General features: G+C 42.7%; 1 protein-coding gene across 6 annotated transcripts; it reads right to left on the bottom strand.

Annotated features, from left to right (window-relative positions):
- Positions 1-1,132: 1,132 nt before the first annotated feature.
- LOC139392346 (DNA-binding protein RFX5-like) lies at positions 1,133-13,239 on the bottom strand. Of its 6 annotated transcripts, none has more exons than XM_071140267.1 (11): positions 13,162-13,239; positions 10,028-10,177; positions 9,805-9,838; positions 9,624-9,706; positions 9,013-9,096; positions 7,372-7,506; positions 7,072-7,188; positions 6,661-6,739; positions 6,344-6,542; positions 6,130-6,224; positions 1,133-6,001 (listed from the first exon to the last, which is right to left on the bottom strand). In XM_071140267.1, exons 2-11 carry the CDS (start codon positions 10,135-10,137, stop codon positions 5,081-5,083), a joined length of 1,857 nt encoding a protein of 618 aa, XP_070996368.1. In that variant the 5' UTR covers positions 10,138-10,177; positions 13,162-13,239; the 3' UTR covers positions 1,133-5,080. The 6 variants fall into 6 exon arrangements, with proteins under 6 accessions (XP_070996368.1, XP_070996370.1, XP_070996367.1 ...); XM_071140269.1 differs by lacking the exon at positions 13,162-13,239 and adding an exon at positions 10,843-10,978; XM_071140266.1 differs by lacking the exon at positions 13,162-13,239 and adding an exon at positions 10,653-10,815.
- Between the last annotated feature and the right edge of the window lie 327 nt (positions 13,240-13,566).

Genomic DNA, 13,566 nt, shown 5'->3' with positions numbered 1-13,566 from the left:
GTGCTCATATTTGCATTAACTAATTGTATGTATGTGGCAGTGGAGGCTGGTGGGGGGAGCTATAGGAGGATGTGCTCATTGTAATGGCTGGATTGGAATGGAACAGTATCAAACACATCAAAGATATGGAAACCACATTTTTGATTCAGTTCCACTAATTCAATTCCAGCCATTACAAAAAGCCTGTCCTCCTATACCTCTTCCCACCAGCCTCCACTGGTCTGTGCATAGTATGCCACCCAGTGGCCAATGTGGGAAGAGACACCAGTCCTTGGCCTGAACCCTCATTTCCCTTTTACTCCACTGTGGTACAGTAAAATCACTGGTACCAGTAAAACGGGTGAATTTCTGTAAATTGGTTGATCATTGGGACCAGAAAGGGCATTGTGGTACACTACCCAAACTACAAGGAAATGAATAGACAATACATAACATACCTTTCAAAATTCAGGGCTGCAATTCTGAAAATACTTTGGCAGGAAAAAAACAACATTTTGGGACCCCTAGCCACTGTGGCCAGGCAGAGCAAACTTCAATTCAATCATTGATTTACCTCTTGTCAATCATTGACTGAATTTGATTCATATGACTGTAGAATCTCCTTACTCTCCAGTGATAGCATCTGGTCTGGAAGAGCTTAATATGGGTTCCGAGATTAGGAAGAGCTCAAAGTAAAGGCCTCTTGAACATGAATTATACGTACCCATTAATTATTGGAAGAATATAGCTTCCCACTGGGCACAGACGTCAAATCAACGTCTATTCCACGTTGGTTCAACGTAATTTAAATGAAGTGGAAACAGCATTGATTCAACCAATTTGTGCCCAGTGGGTTATAAATGCCTCATGAGCTTAGTTCAACTCGCATACCCTCTCAGAACCCAAAATATAAGCTTGTTTTACTCCCAAAGTAAATATACACTGTATAGCCTCAAAACATGACTAAAACTATAATTGTGATATCATGGATTGTCAGTCCTTGCATCCATAGCTCTGTCTATGAAGTGGTTACATTTCTCTAGCCCCATCCCTCAGCTTTTTAGCAAAACAGAGGACACTTTCTTATTGTTTCAACTGCTTATTGCCACTTCAAGAGAAGAGTTAAAAAAATGACACAAAAACGATCAACACATATTGTAACATCTCTCCAGTTACCTTTAACAACATTTATTACAGTCAGCATAGGAAAATATATTCACATTAGTCGTTGGCATCATTTTGTTTAGTTGTGTTTTTTTAAAGGAAGCATAGATGTAAATGTCACAAAATCTCTGAGACGATGATTTACAAAAAAAACGAATTGGAAACAATTTCAAACAAGGGCATTCAGAGTCGCATGTATAAAATTACTAACATGTAAGGTGTGACACTTAATTATCAAATCAGGATTCTGTTTTTTATGTGTACACCAATTATAAATGACTTAGTCTTCCGGTATGAATAAAGTGCAAAACACAACCTGGGGGATTATACATGTAAACTAAAACAGATAATACATCCCATTTTTAATAAACCCCCTAGTCAATACATTTTATGTTTTGACATGTTTCTAAGCTAGGAGTAACAGTGTTTTTATTTTTTATTTTAGAGTAATAGAATCACTGTCACATAAAACCATGCATGGATAGGTTTCTTTGAACTGTAAGTGTCTTTGAAATTCAAAGACATTCATGTTAAAACAGCACATCAAGTGACCTGTACAATACATAAAAACTTCACAGACGTATATCAACAAAAGCACATATGATAAAATGTTTTCGTAGATTTGATAAAACAACAATATTAACAAAATTACTCATTTGCAATCTTTTTATTTGCATGAACTCAAACAAACTGCAAAGCAAAGCTATGAAGCTACTTAACCCCTACATAGCTAGCCGGGCTAGTTTAGAGTGTTACCACCATCAACAGAGCATCTGCAAAGCTTGACCGTGGTCGGTCATGATGTGGTTTAACCGGCAGTTAAGGTCAAGGCACTGCTACCCGTATCCCGATCCTTATCTTTGATTCTCTGACCCGTTTCTTTTGAGCACCGTGGCTCCACAGTGAAAGTTCTCCCACTCACTCATTCACTTACTGCAATACTCATTTAAATGCACACTAAAGGACATGTACTTATTTATGGAAGAGGTTCCCCATGTAAGTCCCCTGGGCCTGCAGTTAATCTGTAGTCGTCATTCAAACCTACCTCTTTTACTGATATTAACTTGATCTGTCAATTGACTAATACAACTCAGGAGATCATTGCTAGCTCATAGTCCAATGTCATGAATGAGGATAAGGTGAGTTACTATAACCATGTACATGTAATTACACAATTAACAGACCAATAGAATATACTAGATCAGGGGCGGCACACCGTCCTCACCGTGGAGCTACAAAGTGTGCAGGATTTAGTTCTAGCTCTGCTTTAACACAACTGATTTAGCTAATAATGAGCAGTTGATTAGTAGAATAGAATCAGGTGTGTAAGAACAGTGCAGGGACAAAAGCCTGCCTACAAGAAGGTTGGCCACATGTATGTCTATGGTTGGTCACCCCTGTACTACATACAGGCAGGGAAGAAAATCGTCAGGGTTTGAAGACAGACATAGGGAATCCCTGTTTTCCCGGGAAAATAGCGTAGTGTGTAGACAATCTTGAGTCATCACCATTACAGCACCAAATGCATGCACCATGAATTTACATCCAGTTTGTCTCTTCATAAGCCCATAGTTTACAGAAGGACAATAATGTGGCATAAACTAATAATAAAGTATAATTCTGTTGTGCTTATTCTCAATTCAGTCAAATTTGACCATCAACTCCATTGAAAAATAAAGCTAACATTGCTTGTTCCAAAACTACCTCAAGCATAACAATCATGTTTTTAATCGTAGTTTAATTAAGAAATAAGGCCCGAGGGGATGTGGTGTATGGCCAAAATACCACGGGCTAAGGGCCGTTCTTAGTCACGACGCAACGGGGAGTGCCTAAACACAGCCTTTAAACATAAACCCCCGATGTGCCTTATTGAATTTATAAACTGGTTACCAACGTAATGTTTTGTCATTCCTATGGTATACAGTCTGATATACCACAGCTTTCAGCCAATCAGCATTCAGTGCACGAACCACCCAGTTTATAATTTCTAGTAATCATTACTATTATTAACTAACAGGCTCTTCCCTTTTTGCTTTCTTCATATCAGTGCAAATATTCTTGACATCTGTTTCAATTTAATTCCAAAAGGGCTAAGGCTGGAGATTACAAATTTAAATCTACCCTTGTCAAAGGATGGAAGGTATAAAAAAACACATAACCAGCCTATTTAAGGTTGATCATACTTTGGATGATATGCTGGATTTGGAGAGAAGGGTATCAGTATCTTACATTATCATGTACTGCTACGTAATGCATATAAGATGTATGCACCCCTAGGCAAAGCCAGAGTTTGAACGTTTGGCAATGGTGGCTAAAAAACAGTTGTCTCTGCCAGACAGTTTGAATTTGTGAAAATTATATTATAGTACTAGAGTGTATACAGGTACTTATAAAAAAGGGTTTGGCAACCTACATTAGCATTAGCATCAGGCTAAATTATTTACTAAATCAGCTCTAATATTCCATTAAGTCTCTTTGCCACGCTCAAGGTTTTACACTAGGCTCGCAGGTTTGTGCTTTAATGCTTTCGTCTGAGGTGCTGTAAATTCAAAATGCAAAGGCAAACCTAAACGACTGTTTGTCATAGTCTTGCCTATATGGTGTCTATAATCTTTTGTCATTTACACTAAGTCGCTAACAGGAAGTGCTGTAATATTGGAATTACGCCCAGGTAAGTGCTCGCTTTTCCGTCATACTCCAGTTTAGGGGTTTTGGGGAAGGGGGGCAAACTCACAATCTTGTCACACAATGTTTTAGAATACAGTCGCAGATCCAGTTCCGATGCCTGACAGGGGCATCATTTAAATGTAGTTCCACCAGCAGTGTCATGCCTTCTCCTTTCTTAGGGCGTCAGCATGCTTCAGTCTGGTTGGCGACTAGCCACACTTGGCTTGGCAAACCCAACGAGTGTGCAGCAATAGTACTGTTTGTCCATTTTGAGATGCCGTAGCCAGTATACACTTCCTCTAAATAGACAGAATTAATCTAAGATAACTCAAGAAATCTGTCATTAATTTGGACGTTTTTACAAAGATCTTAGTCGCGCAATTTTACATCTAACTAAGATGTTTGTTGCAGTATTTCTCAATGAAATAATGTGCATGAAAATGAGTCGTCTCTCGTTAAATGACAACAAAGACTTTATTGAAGAATCCCGACTGTTGACCAATTACTGACGAATGGGCGTAGACTTCGGCTACCGACTTTGGCTACCGACTTCGGCTACTGACTTTGGCTTGCCTCTAGAATTTTTTGGGGTGTTCCCGAACAGCCGAAAAATCCTTACCGAAGTCCAAAATGAACAGAAACGTCACAAAATGTCATCATAATATATGCACAAACTCTTCCGAACTGTTTAGTCTGGGAAGCATGCGGACGCCTTTACTCTGGAAGTCTATTTGAAAGCACAACTACAAACATCAACATAACACAACCAAAGATATTTAAAAAAAATACGCTTTGAGGGGAGTTCCTCTCGGGGAGAGTAGCACTTAGAACCTCGAATGGTCTGAACCCGTAAATAGCCCCTCCTCGTCATCAGAACTACAAGAAATCCAATCTCAGGAGTATGGAGCCGCCTTTGTCTATATCTTCGCTCACAATTACAAAGAAAAACATGCAGTTAGAGTCACAGCAAAGAGTTATAAACGGCCCTTTTTACATTGTCAAATGCAAGGGCTAATGGAAGGTCAACAGGGGTATGTAGCGGTTTGGCTTCATCAATCCTTCTTGGCTCTCTGTGCCGCCAATCTTGGATTTCCACCAATCGGTAAGATGGGAGAGGGACTGTGTGGAGCCAGATGAAGCTTGCTACCTGGGAGAAGATGATTGGGGGATTGGGGGTGGTTATCTTCATGCTGAGGGTAGTATAAAGTCCCTTAGTGCTCCCTAGTCTCTGGGACAAGGAGGGTGAGGTTCGGGACTGGGAGGGCCAGTGCTAGGGTCTTTCAACCTTAGTGCTGTCATCAGGCGCAGGGCGGCCCTCCAAGCTAGCCTGGGTGGTGGGGGTCGGCAGATCTTCCGAAGGCTCCATGGGGGTGAGGGTGATCTCCACCTCACCTCGATCCTCCAGCAAAGTGGGCAGGGGCAGGCGGTGCTGGGGGATAGACTGGGAGTTGTTGTTGTTCTTGGTGGTGGGGGGTCTCGGTGCCCTCTGGATGACCTCTACCATGGCCCTGCCCATGTCCCAGTTTGCGTGGCTGGTCCCTGGCAGCAGCAGCAAGGGCCGTTGGTCAGTCTCGAGCACCACATCCCGGTGCTCTGGGTTGCCAGAGTCCGCTACCGAATGTAGCTGGCCGAGCACCACGGCATGCTGGTCCTGGAACACGACCTCCACCACCTGGGAAGAGGAGGAGGACGAGCAGGCTTTCTGGATCACCCCTCCAGTGAGGGACTTCATGATGTGGGCTTGGTTGACCAAAGGTAGGGACGGAGGGGGCGGTTGTGGAGAGGTGGTGTCCTCTGGCCGTGGCTTCCTGGGTCGTCCTCGTTTCCGTTTGGCCGGCGTGCCTCCCGGCTCGGGGCCCCCACTGGTTGCAGTCGGAGCCTCGAGGGCCCGTTTGGTCACGGCACGGGCCCTCTGCACCACCGACGTCGGTGCCACGGGCACCATGGTAACCGGCGGGGCTTTTTCGGGGTAGGATAGGCTGACGGTGTGGGGGAGGATCATGACGGGGAGGGCGCCGCCTTGGGACTTATCCGGGACGGAGCTGCGAGGCAGGATTCGGGGCAGGTGCTTCATCAGAGCCTCCACCTGCAGGTCACGATCCCCCGGGCGTACTGACTCCGCCCCTTTGGTTGGCTTGTCACTGGACTGCAGTGTCCCCGGCGACGACTGATCCCCAACTTCTTTATCTCTCTGAGAGAAACAACATCATTGTGTTACATAAAGTCGATATGAGTAGATATGGCTCATTATTACAACTTCGAGAAGTATGTTTCTGTACTTTGCATTTAGTCTTTGAAAGGGTATTGTTGATGCTCTACCTTAGCATCAGAGCTGCTCCCTTCTGTCTCCGGCCCACCTCCTTTTGACGGTACTGGGTTCTTCTTGATCACCTTGTGGGGCTTTGCAGGTCCTCCTGTGAGACACAAAGAAAAATGACTGATGGTTACAAGAAATTCCAATCATGAGACGGTTGCGGATGGTATTGGAGATGACTGAACACAGTGTAATGGAGATGAGGAAACTGAGACTCACCTGCCATCGCGGCAGAAGTGACGAGTTCAGCCTGGCTGCAGCGTGGGTTGACGATGTGCTCCTGCACAAGAAAACGGGCGATCTCGACCACTGTGTCAAAGGAACGTTTGAGGATCTTCTGGGCCCAATCACAGATGAGCTCACAAGCCGCCTCCGTCACCTCTTGCTTGTAGGTCTGCACCAGCTCCGTCAGCTCCGACTATATGGAAGAATAGTTTTAATCACCATTGACTGTCATTTTTGCACACAACTATAGCAAAAGCAATGGTTGTGTCCTATCATATAAACAGGAAGTGCAGTTGACTAGTCATACGTACTGGGTCATTTTTCAGGTCCAGGTTTGGCAACAGTGGCATGTTTAGCACTGTCTTCCTACGGATTCCACTATAACAATATGTGTCAGCGGAGGAGTTAAGGATGAACTGTAAACAGAAAGGGGAACCGCAACCTATTGATAAGTGGAGAGGGTATGGTAATACTTGTTTGATCCTTCGTACTCGGTGGCATCATTCTATCCACATTTCCCACATTGTGCAACAATATAAAAATAGGATGCAAATAGGATGCATTGAAGTTCAGGTGAATCCCTGATTTCCATCTAGCATTCAGGGAGATGCTTGAATACCTAATTTGCAGGTGTCAGTGCAGTTGTGGCAAGCAAAAGTAAAATTGTGTTAAAATACTTAAAGGGCCTCCCAAAACAACCTCCTGACAGACTAAAAGGATATTTGGACTGTCCCCTGCCACCGAGCCTCCGGGCTTTGATGTTGGGGAAGATGTCACGGATGATCTTCCCAAAGTTGGCAGCACTCAGAGGCCGGTGCTGCAGGTTTTCACAGTATCTCCTGGGTTATTACGGGGCAATAGATCATAACATTAGCTGTGTCGATTTCATTACGGCACACCGTAGCAAAGCATTTGCAATGGAAAACAAAAAACGAGTATTTCTTATTGATGTCCAGGTAGTCCGGGTTCACAAGTACATTTCTAATTCACAGTCACAGCTGTGCCTCATTACAATAACTTACTTGTATGTCTCGTAGACGTCTTGCTTGGGCAGGCAGGTGTCTACGTGCTCCTCCAGGTGGCTGCGGATCCAGTTGCAGGTGTGCAGCTGGTCAGCTGTGTTGAAGGAACTAGGGTCACTGCTGCTGCTGCTGCTGCTGCTGCTCAGGACAAACATAACCAAGCTATCAGTATATCTCAGCAGCCATCTTTTGCTGATAAAACAATATATTTTTCTTGTGGAGGAAAAAAGTGACAGTTCAATGTCGACATTTTGAAACTACACTGAACAAAAATATAAAACCCAACATGCAACAATTTCAGAGATTTTACTGAGTTACAGTTCATATAAGGAAATCAGTCAATTTAAATAAATTCATTAGGCACTAATTTATGAATTTCACATGACTGGGAATACATACGTGCATCTGTTGGTCACAGATACATTTTTAAAAAAGGTAGGGGCATGGATTAGAAAACCAGTCAGTATCTGGTGTGACCACCATTTGTCTGATGCTGCGTGACACATCTCCTTCACATAGAGTTAATCAGGCTGTTGATTGTGGCTTGTGGAATATTGTTGAAACCGGGATTCATCCGTGAAGAGCACACTTCTCCAGCGTGCCAATGACCATTGAAAGTGAGCATTTGTCCACTGAAGTCGGATACGACACCAAACTTCTGTCAGGTCAAGAACCTGGAGAGGACGACGAGCACGCAGATGAGCTTCCCTGAGATGGTTTCTGACAGTTTGTTCAGATATTCTTCGGTTGTGCAAACCCTACAGTTTCATCAGCCGTCAGGGTTGCTGGTCTCAGACGAGGTCCTGGGCTGGCGTGGTTACACGTGGTCTGCGGTTGTGCAAACCCTACAGTTTCATCAGCCGTCAGGGTTGCTGGTCTCAGACGAGGTCCTGGGCTGGCGTGGTTACACCTGGTCTGCGGTTGTGAGGCCGGTTGGACGTACTTCCAAATTTTCTAAAACGACGTTGGAGGCAGCTTATAAAATGAACATTCAATTATCTGGAAACAGCTCTGGTGGACATTCCTGCAGTCAGCATACCCATTGCACTCTCCGCCTAAAACTTGGTGGCATTTGCACGTGGAACATTTCTTGGATCTTTTATTTCAGCTCATGAAGCATGGGACCAAGACTTTACATGCTGCCTTTATATTTTTGTTTAGTATAGTTAAGGTGGTGATTTTTTTTTTTTAAATGTAAGAAGATATGCACATCCCAAACTTTTCAGAGCCCCAGAACATGTTAACAAATAATAAGATGAAAAGCCAGCACACGGTTCATGTTGCTGCTGTTTTATTCCAGCTCAAACATGCACTGTGGAACTGGCAATAATAATAGTCAATGTGCACTCACATTTTGACATGCACCAAAATAACAATCACACAATTTCAATCATTGTGTCATAACTGTTTTTAACCGATTGATAAACTATTAACTAAATAATTAAGAGTTTATAAACTACTTATAACAGCATTTATAAATATTTTTAAGTGTTACTGGGGAAAAAGTCTATGTGACTGGGCCACTGGTTATCAAACAGATGTAGTACATCTCTGACCTTTATTGAGCTTTGTATGCTCCTTGAGTTTCTGTGTGTACATGTTGACAATAACACCCTTGAAAACGTGGACCTCTTCCCTTACCTTGGCAGTGTTCTGTCCTCCAAAGCTGACATCGATGCAGAAATACACCACCGCCTAAGTTGTGCCAGCGGGGCCATTGCCAGACTGAGAAAAAGAGTTTGTGGAATTTGGAGATGTGTGCATGTTCGAGATACATAGATCTGCATGGTCTGTTGAAATCTGTTGATCTGTGCAGAATCTTTGCATCTCAAAAGCACACAATAACATCCAGATCAAAACTCCTTCTCTACAAACCTTAAACTACCAGTAGGTAGGTACAGTACACCCCATCTGGATGGAGCACTGCTTCAATGCTTGATTGCATGACACCTATTGCATCTCTAACAGACTGAACGGAAATAAAACAAATGGGGGAAGGCCATACACAGTGGGGCTGCACAACATGAAAAAGACCTCAACCATGCCACTGAGGACAAGCGGCAACAACAAAAGGAGAGGCTAAACATCAACCACTATTAACCACTACCGCCACATACACTGGCCTCTTTAGTGGGATTTGTGGGTCATACATCAGCCTCTTCAGTCATCTGAAGAGACACAAATATGTCCCACCAGGAGGACAATCATAGAGTGCTAGACCCAGAGTGATTGCTGATGATAATGATGCTCACCTTTTCTCCCCTGAACTGGGGCCAGAAGGCAGCTGGAGGTAAAGGTAGAGTTTGTCGTTGTCAGAGAAGCGCTGCACATCTTGCTGTGGGTAGGAGAGACATAGGAAAATCTGGGTCTTAAACCATTCATAGACAAGGCCATTCATACACAATACAATACCAAAGATGTTTCGGCACTCACCAGGATAACATCCACTTTCCCCTGTATATTCTTACTACGAAAAGAAACAACAATTACAGTTATACACAAACACATTTCTGAAGACTTTCTAATGACACTGATGGATTAGCTGTATGAGATAAATAGCAGGTAATGTTGGAGAGGGTGCTGATACGACACAATACTTTATTGTCCATTTTGATCATTTAAGCAGTGGATGTGTGGACAGAGGGGTGGGACTTACGAGATGTTGCTCTTTAGTTTCTGCAGCAGCAGGCTAGGCTCTGTGTCTCCCTCTCCTGAGTCCAGACCCTCCCGCTTGGAGGGGTCTGCCTTCAACCTGTCCTCCGTCATTGTTTGCTCACACAGCGGTGGCAAACGCACCCTGAGGCCTCTGAAATTAGGAGAGGAGGGTAAATGTGATAAAACTGTTCAAAGCACTATGGCATTTGGCTGGGGGCTGTCATTTTACATTTTAAAAGTACATTTTAGTTTTAGTTGAGGATGGAAAATATATCCCTCCACATCCAACAATGCTGGTTATTGGACATGCACAATGTTAGTGATTTTTCATCTGATAAGCTGCCCAAGAACAGCAATGCTGCCCAGGGCGGCAGGTAGCCTAGTGGTTAGAGCATTGGACTAGTAACCGAAAGGTTGCAAGATCAAATCTCCGAGCTGACAATGTAAAAATCTGTTGTTCTGCCCCTGAACAAGGCAGTTAACCCAGGCTGTCATTGAAAATAAGAATTTGTTCTTAACTGACTTGCCTAGTTAAATAAAGGTTTAAAAGAAGAAGCCTTCAATTTAAATTTAAATGCAAACTGACAATAGCAGCTGTTTAGGAAGGTAAAACTTGAGGATCATACCTGACTATGATGGTAGTACTGATATGAGTTGGCAGGGTTCAATATAGCTGACTAAACTCAACTCCATTGTGAAGTTAGTTTCTGATAAATTGCACCAAGGAGCAAAGACAATGCATTGTGGAATTCAGCTCAGACAACATGCCCACAGTCAATAAAAAAAGTAAAAATATTATGCAACGCTTCCATTTACCTATGTTTATCCTCTGGAGTTGCGTGCCTTTGTTTGCTTTGTTAGGTTCTGACAAACACAGTGAAAAACTAACAGACAACCAGTCAAAGCTCAAACCAAGTTTATTCACCCATTGGGTCAAACAGCTGAAAAGACATGTTTACACAGGCCCATATATTTATACCCTCCTTCTAGGTGGAGGCTCCTCCTTGAACATCTGGATAGCCAATACATCTCGGCCCACATTCTTCACTCCTCCCTAACTCATGTCTGTCCTACCTTACCAGTGACTGAAACCAGGCTGTTGCCCTTCTCCTCTCCAAAGGATACATGAGATTTAACAATAACATGTTCTGATGGAATGTAAACTTTTTGCACTCCCATTTCTTACTCAGTAGATTTCCATACACCCAGTTCTAATATGGTAACATGAATAAGGGTATTTCAAGTTAGAACCCAACAGCTTAAATCCATACTTTTTCTATAATTGTTAGTCAAATACAACCACAGACTGTTTGCTCATCGCTGTTGCACTAAGATGGCAAATCAGAGCAAGTGTGCATGTGCCAATTGAATCTCAACAAGGAACAAGTCGGCGGTTTTTGATTAACGTATATTGAAAAAGTATGGATTTCAGCAAACAAAGAAAGACACGCAATTACAGAGGACAAACATACAGTGCCTTGCGAAAGTATTCGGCCCCCTTGAACTTTGCAACCTTTTGCCACATTTCAGGCTTCAAACATAAAGATATAAAACTGTATTTTTTTGTGAAGAATCAACAACAAGTGGGACACAATCATGAAGTGGAACGACATTTATTGGATATTTCAAACTTTTTTAACAAATCAAAAACTGAAAAATTGGGCGTGCAAAATTATTCAGCCCCCTTAAGTTAATACTTTGTAGCGCCACCTTTTGCTGCGATTACAGCTGTAAGTCGCTTGGGGTATGTCTCTATCAGTTTTGCACATCGAGAGACTGAAATTTTTTCCCATTCCTCCTTGCAAAACAGCTCGAGCTCAGTGAGGTTGGATGGAGAGCATTTGTGAACAGCAGTTTTCAGTTCTTTCCACAGATTCTCGATTGGATTCAGGTCTGGACTTTGACTTGGCCATTCTAACACCTGGATATGTTTAGTTTTGAACCATTCCATTGTAGATTTTGCTTTATGTTTTGGATCATTGTCTTGTTGGAAGACAAATCTCCATCCCAGTCTCAGGTCTTTTGCAGACTCCATCAGGTTTTCTTCCAGAATGGTCCTGTATTTGTCTCCATCCATCTTCCCATCAATTTTAACCATCTTCCCTGTCCCTGCTGAAGAAAAGCAGGCCCAAACCATGATGCTGCCACCACCATGTTTGACAGTGGGGATGGTGTGTTCAGGGTGATGAGCTGTGTTGCTTTTACGCCAAACATAACGTTTTGCATTGTTGCCAAAATGTTCAATTTTGGTTTCATCTGACCAGAGCACCTTCTTCCACATGTTTGGTGTGGCTTGTGGCAAACTTTAAACGACACTTTTTATGGATATCTTTAAGAAATGGCTTTCTTCTTGCCACTCTTCCATAAAGGCCAGATTTGTGCAATATACGACTGATTGTTGTCCTATGGACAGAGTCTCCCACCTCAGCTGTAGATCTCTGCAGTTCATCCAGAGTGATCATGGGCCTCTTGGCTGCATCTCTGATCAGTCTTCTCCTTGTATGAGCTGAAAGTTTAGAGGGACGGCCAGGTCTTGGTAGATTTGCAGTGGTCTGATACTCCTTCCATTTCAATATTATAGCTTGCACAGTGCTCCTTGGGATGTTTAAAGCTTGGGAAATCTTTTTGTATCCAAATCCGGCTTTAAACTTCTTCACAACAGTATCTCGGACCTGCCTGATGTGTTCCTTGTTCTTCATGATGCTCTCTGCGCTTTTAACGGACCTCTGAGACTATCACAGTGCAGGTGCATTTATACGGAGACTTGATTACACACAGGTGGATTGTATTTATCATCATTAGTCATTTAGGTCAACATTGGATCATTCAGAGATCCTCACTGAACTTCTGGAGAGAGTTTGCTGCATTGAAAGTAAAGGGGCTGAATAATTTTGCACGCCCAATTTTTCAGTTTTTGATTTTTTAAAAAAGTTTGAAATATCCAATAAATGTCGTTCCACTTCATGATTGTGTCCCACTTGTTGTTGATTCTTCACAAAAAAAGACAGTTTTATATCTTTATGTTTGAAGCCTGAAATGTGGCAAAAGATCGCAAAGTTCAAGGGGGCCGAATACTTTCGCAAGGCACTGTATGTACAAGGTAAGCATTTCATAATTGAAATGTTTTGTATTGACCTTGAGCGAATCGATGTAGTCGGAGCTGAATTCCACAAAGCCTGTTCTCTGCTCCGCTCCGTTGGTGGAGTTCATCAGAAACTTTCTTCCCCCTGGAGTTGTCAGCCAGGTTCAATTATAAGATTTAATGGAATGCAATGAAGTAGGGTGTTCAATCAAAACCGCATATTCTGACCAATGGATCAAATAATCTGTTCCAAAGTATTCCCAAGCATAATAGTGACTAATAAAATTTGATTTGATATGATTTGATTTTGTTTAACAAGTAATAATTTTTTTCTCAAAAAGATAGGGGTCAAAATTACTGACACGTCTAAAGATTCTTATAAATAAAGTAGTCAAAAGATTAGAATTTTGTCCCATATTCATAGCACGCAATGACTACATCAAGCTTGTGACTACAAA

The sequence above is a fragment of the Oncorhynchus clarkii genome, chromosome 32 (assembly GCF_045791955.1).
Source record: "Oncorhynchus clarkii lewisi isolate Uvic-CL-2024 chromosome 32, UVic_Ocla_1.0, whole genome shotgun sequence".
Lineage (NCBI taxonomy): Eukaryota > Metazoa > Chordata > Actinopteri > Salmoniformes > Salmonidae > Oncorhynchus > Oncorhynchus clarkii.
Note: the sequence above shows the minus strand (reverse complement) of the source record. Positions and strands in the feature narration are given on the sequence as shown.

What these genes read in the sequence shown, in the direction of transcription:
- LOC139392346 (XM_071140267.1), bottom strand. Translation starts at nt 10,137, where the DNA reads ATGACGGAGGACAGGTTGAAGGCAGACCCCTCCAAGCGGGAGGGTCTG. An exon ending in GACGTCTACGAGACATACAA is followed by an intron (nt 7,189 to 7,371) that starts GTAAGTTATTGT and finishes GTAATAACCCAG; the next exon opens with GAGATACTGTGAAAACCTGC. An exon ending in GGAGCAGCTCTGATGCTAAG is followed by an intron (nt 6,002 to 6,129) that starts GTAGAGCATCAA and finishes TGTTTCTCTCAG; the next exon opens with AGAGATAAAGAAGTTGGGGA.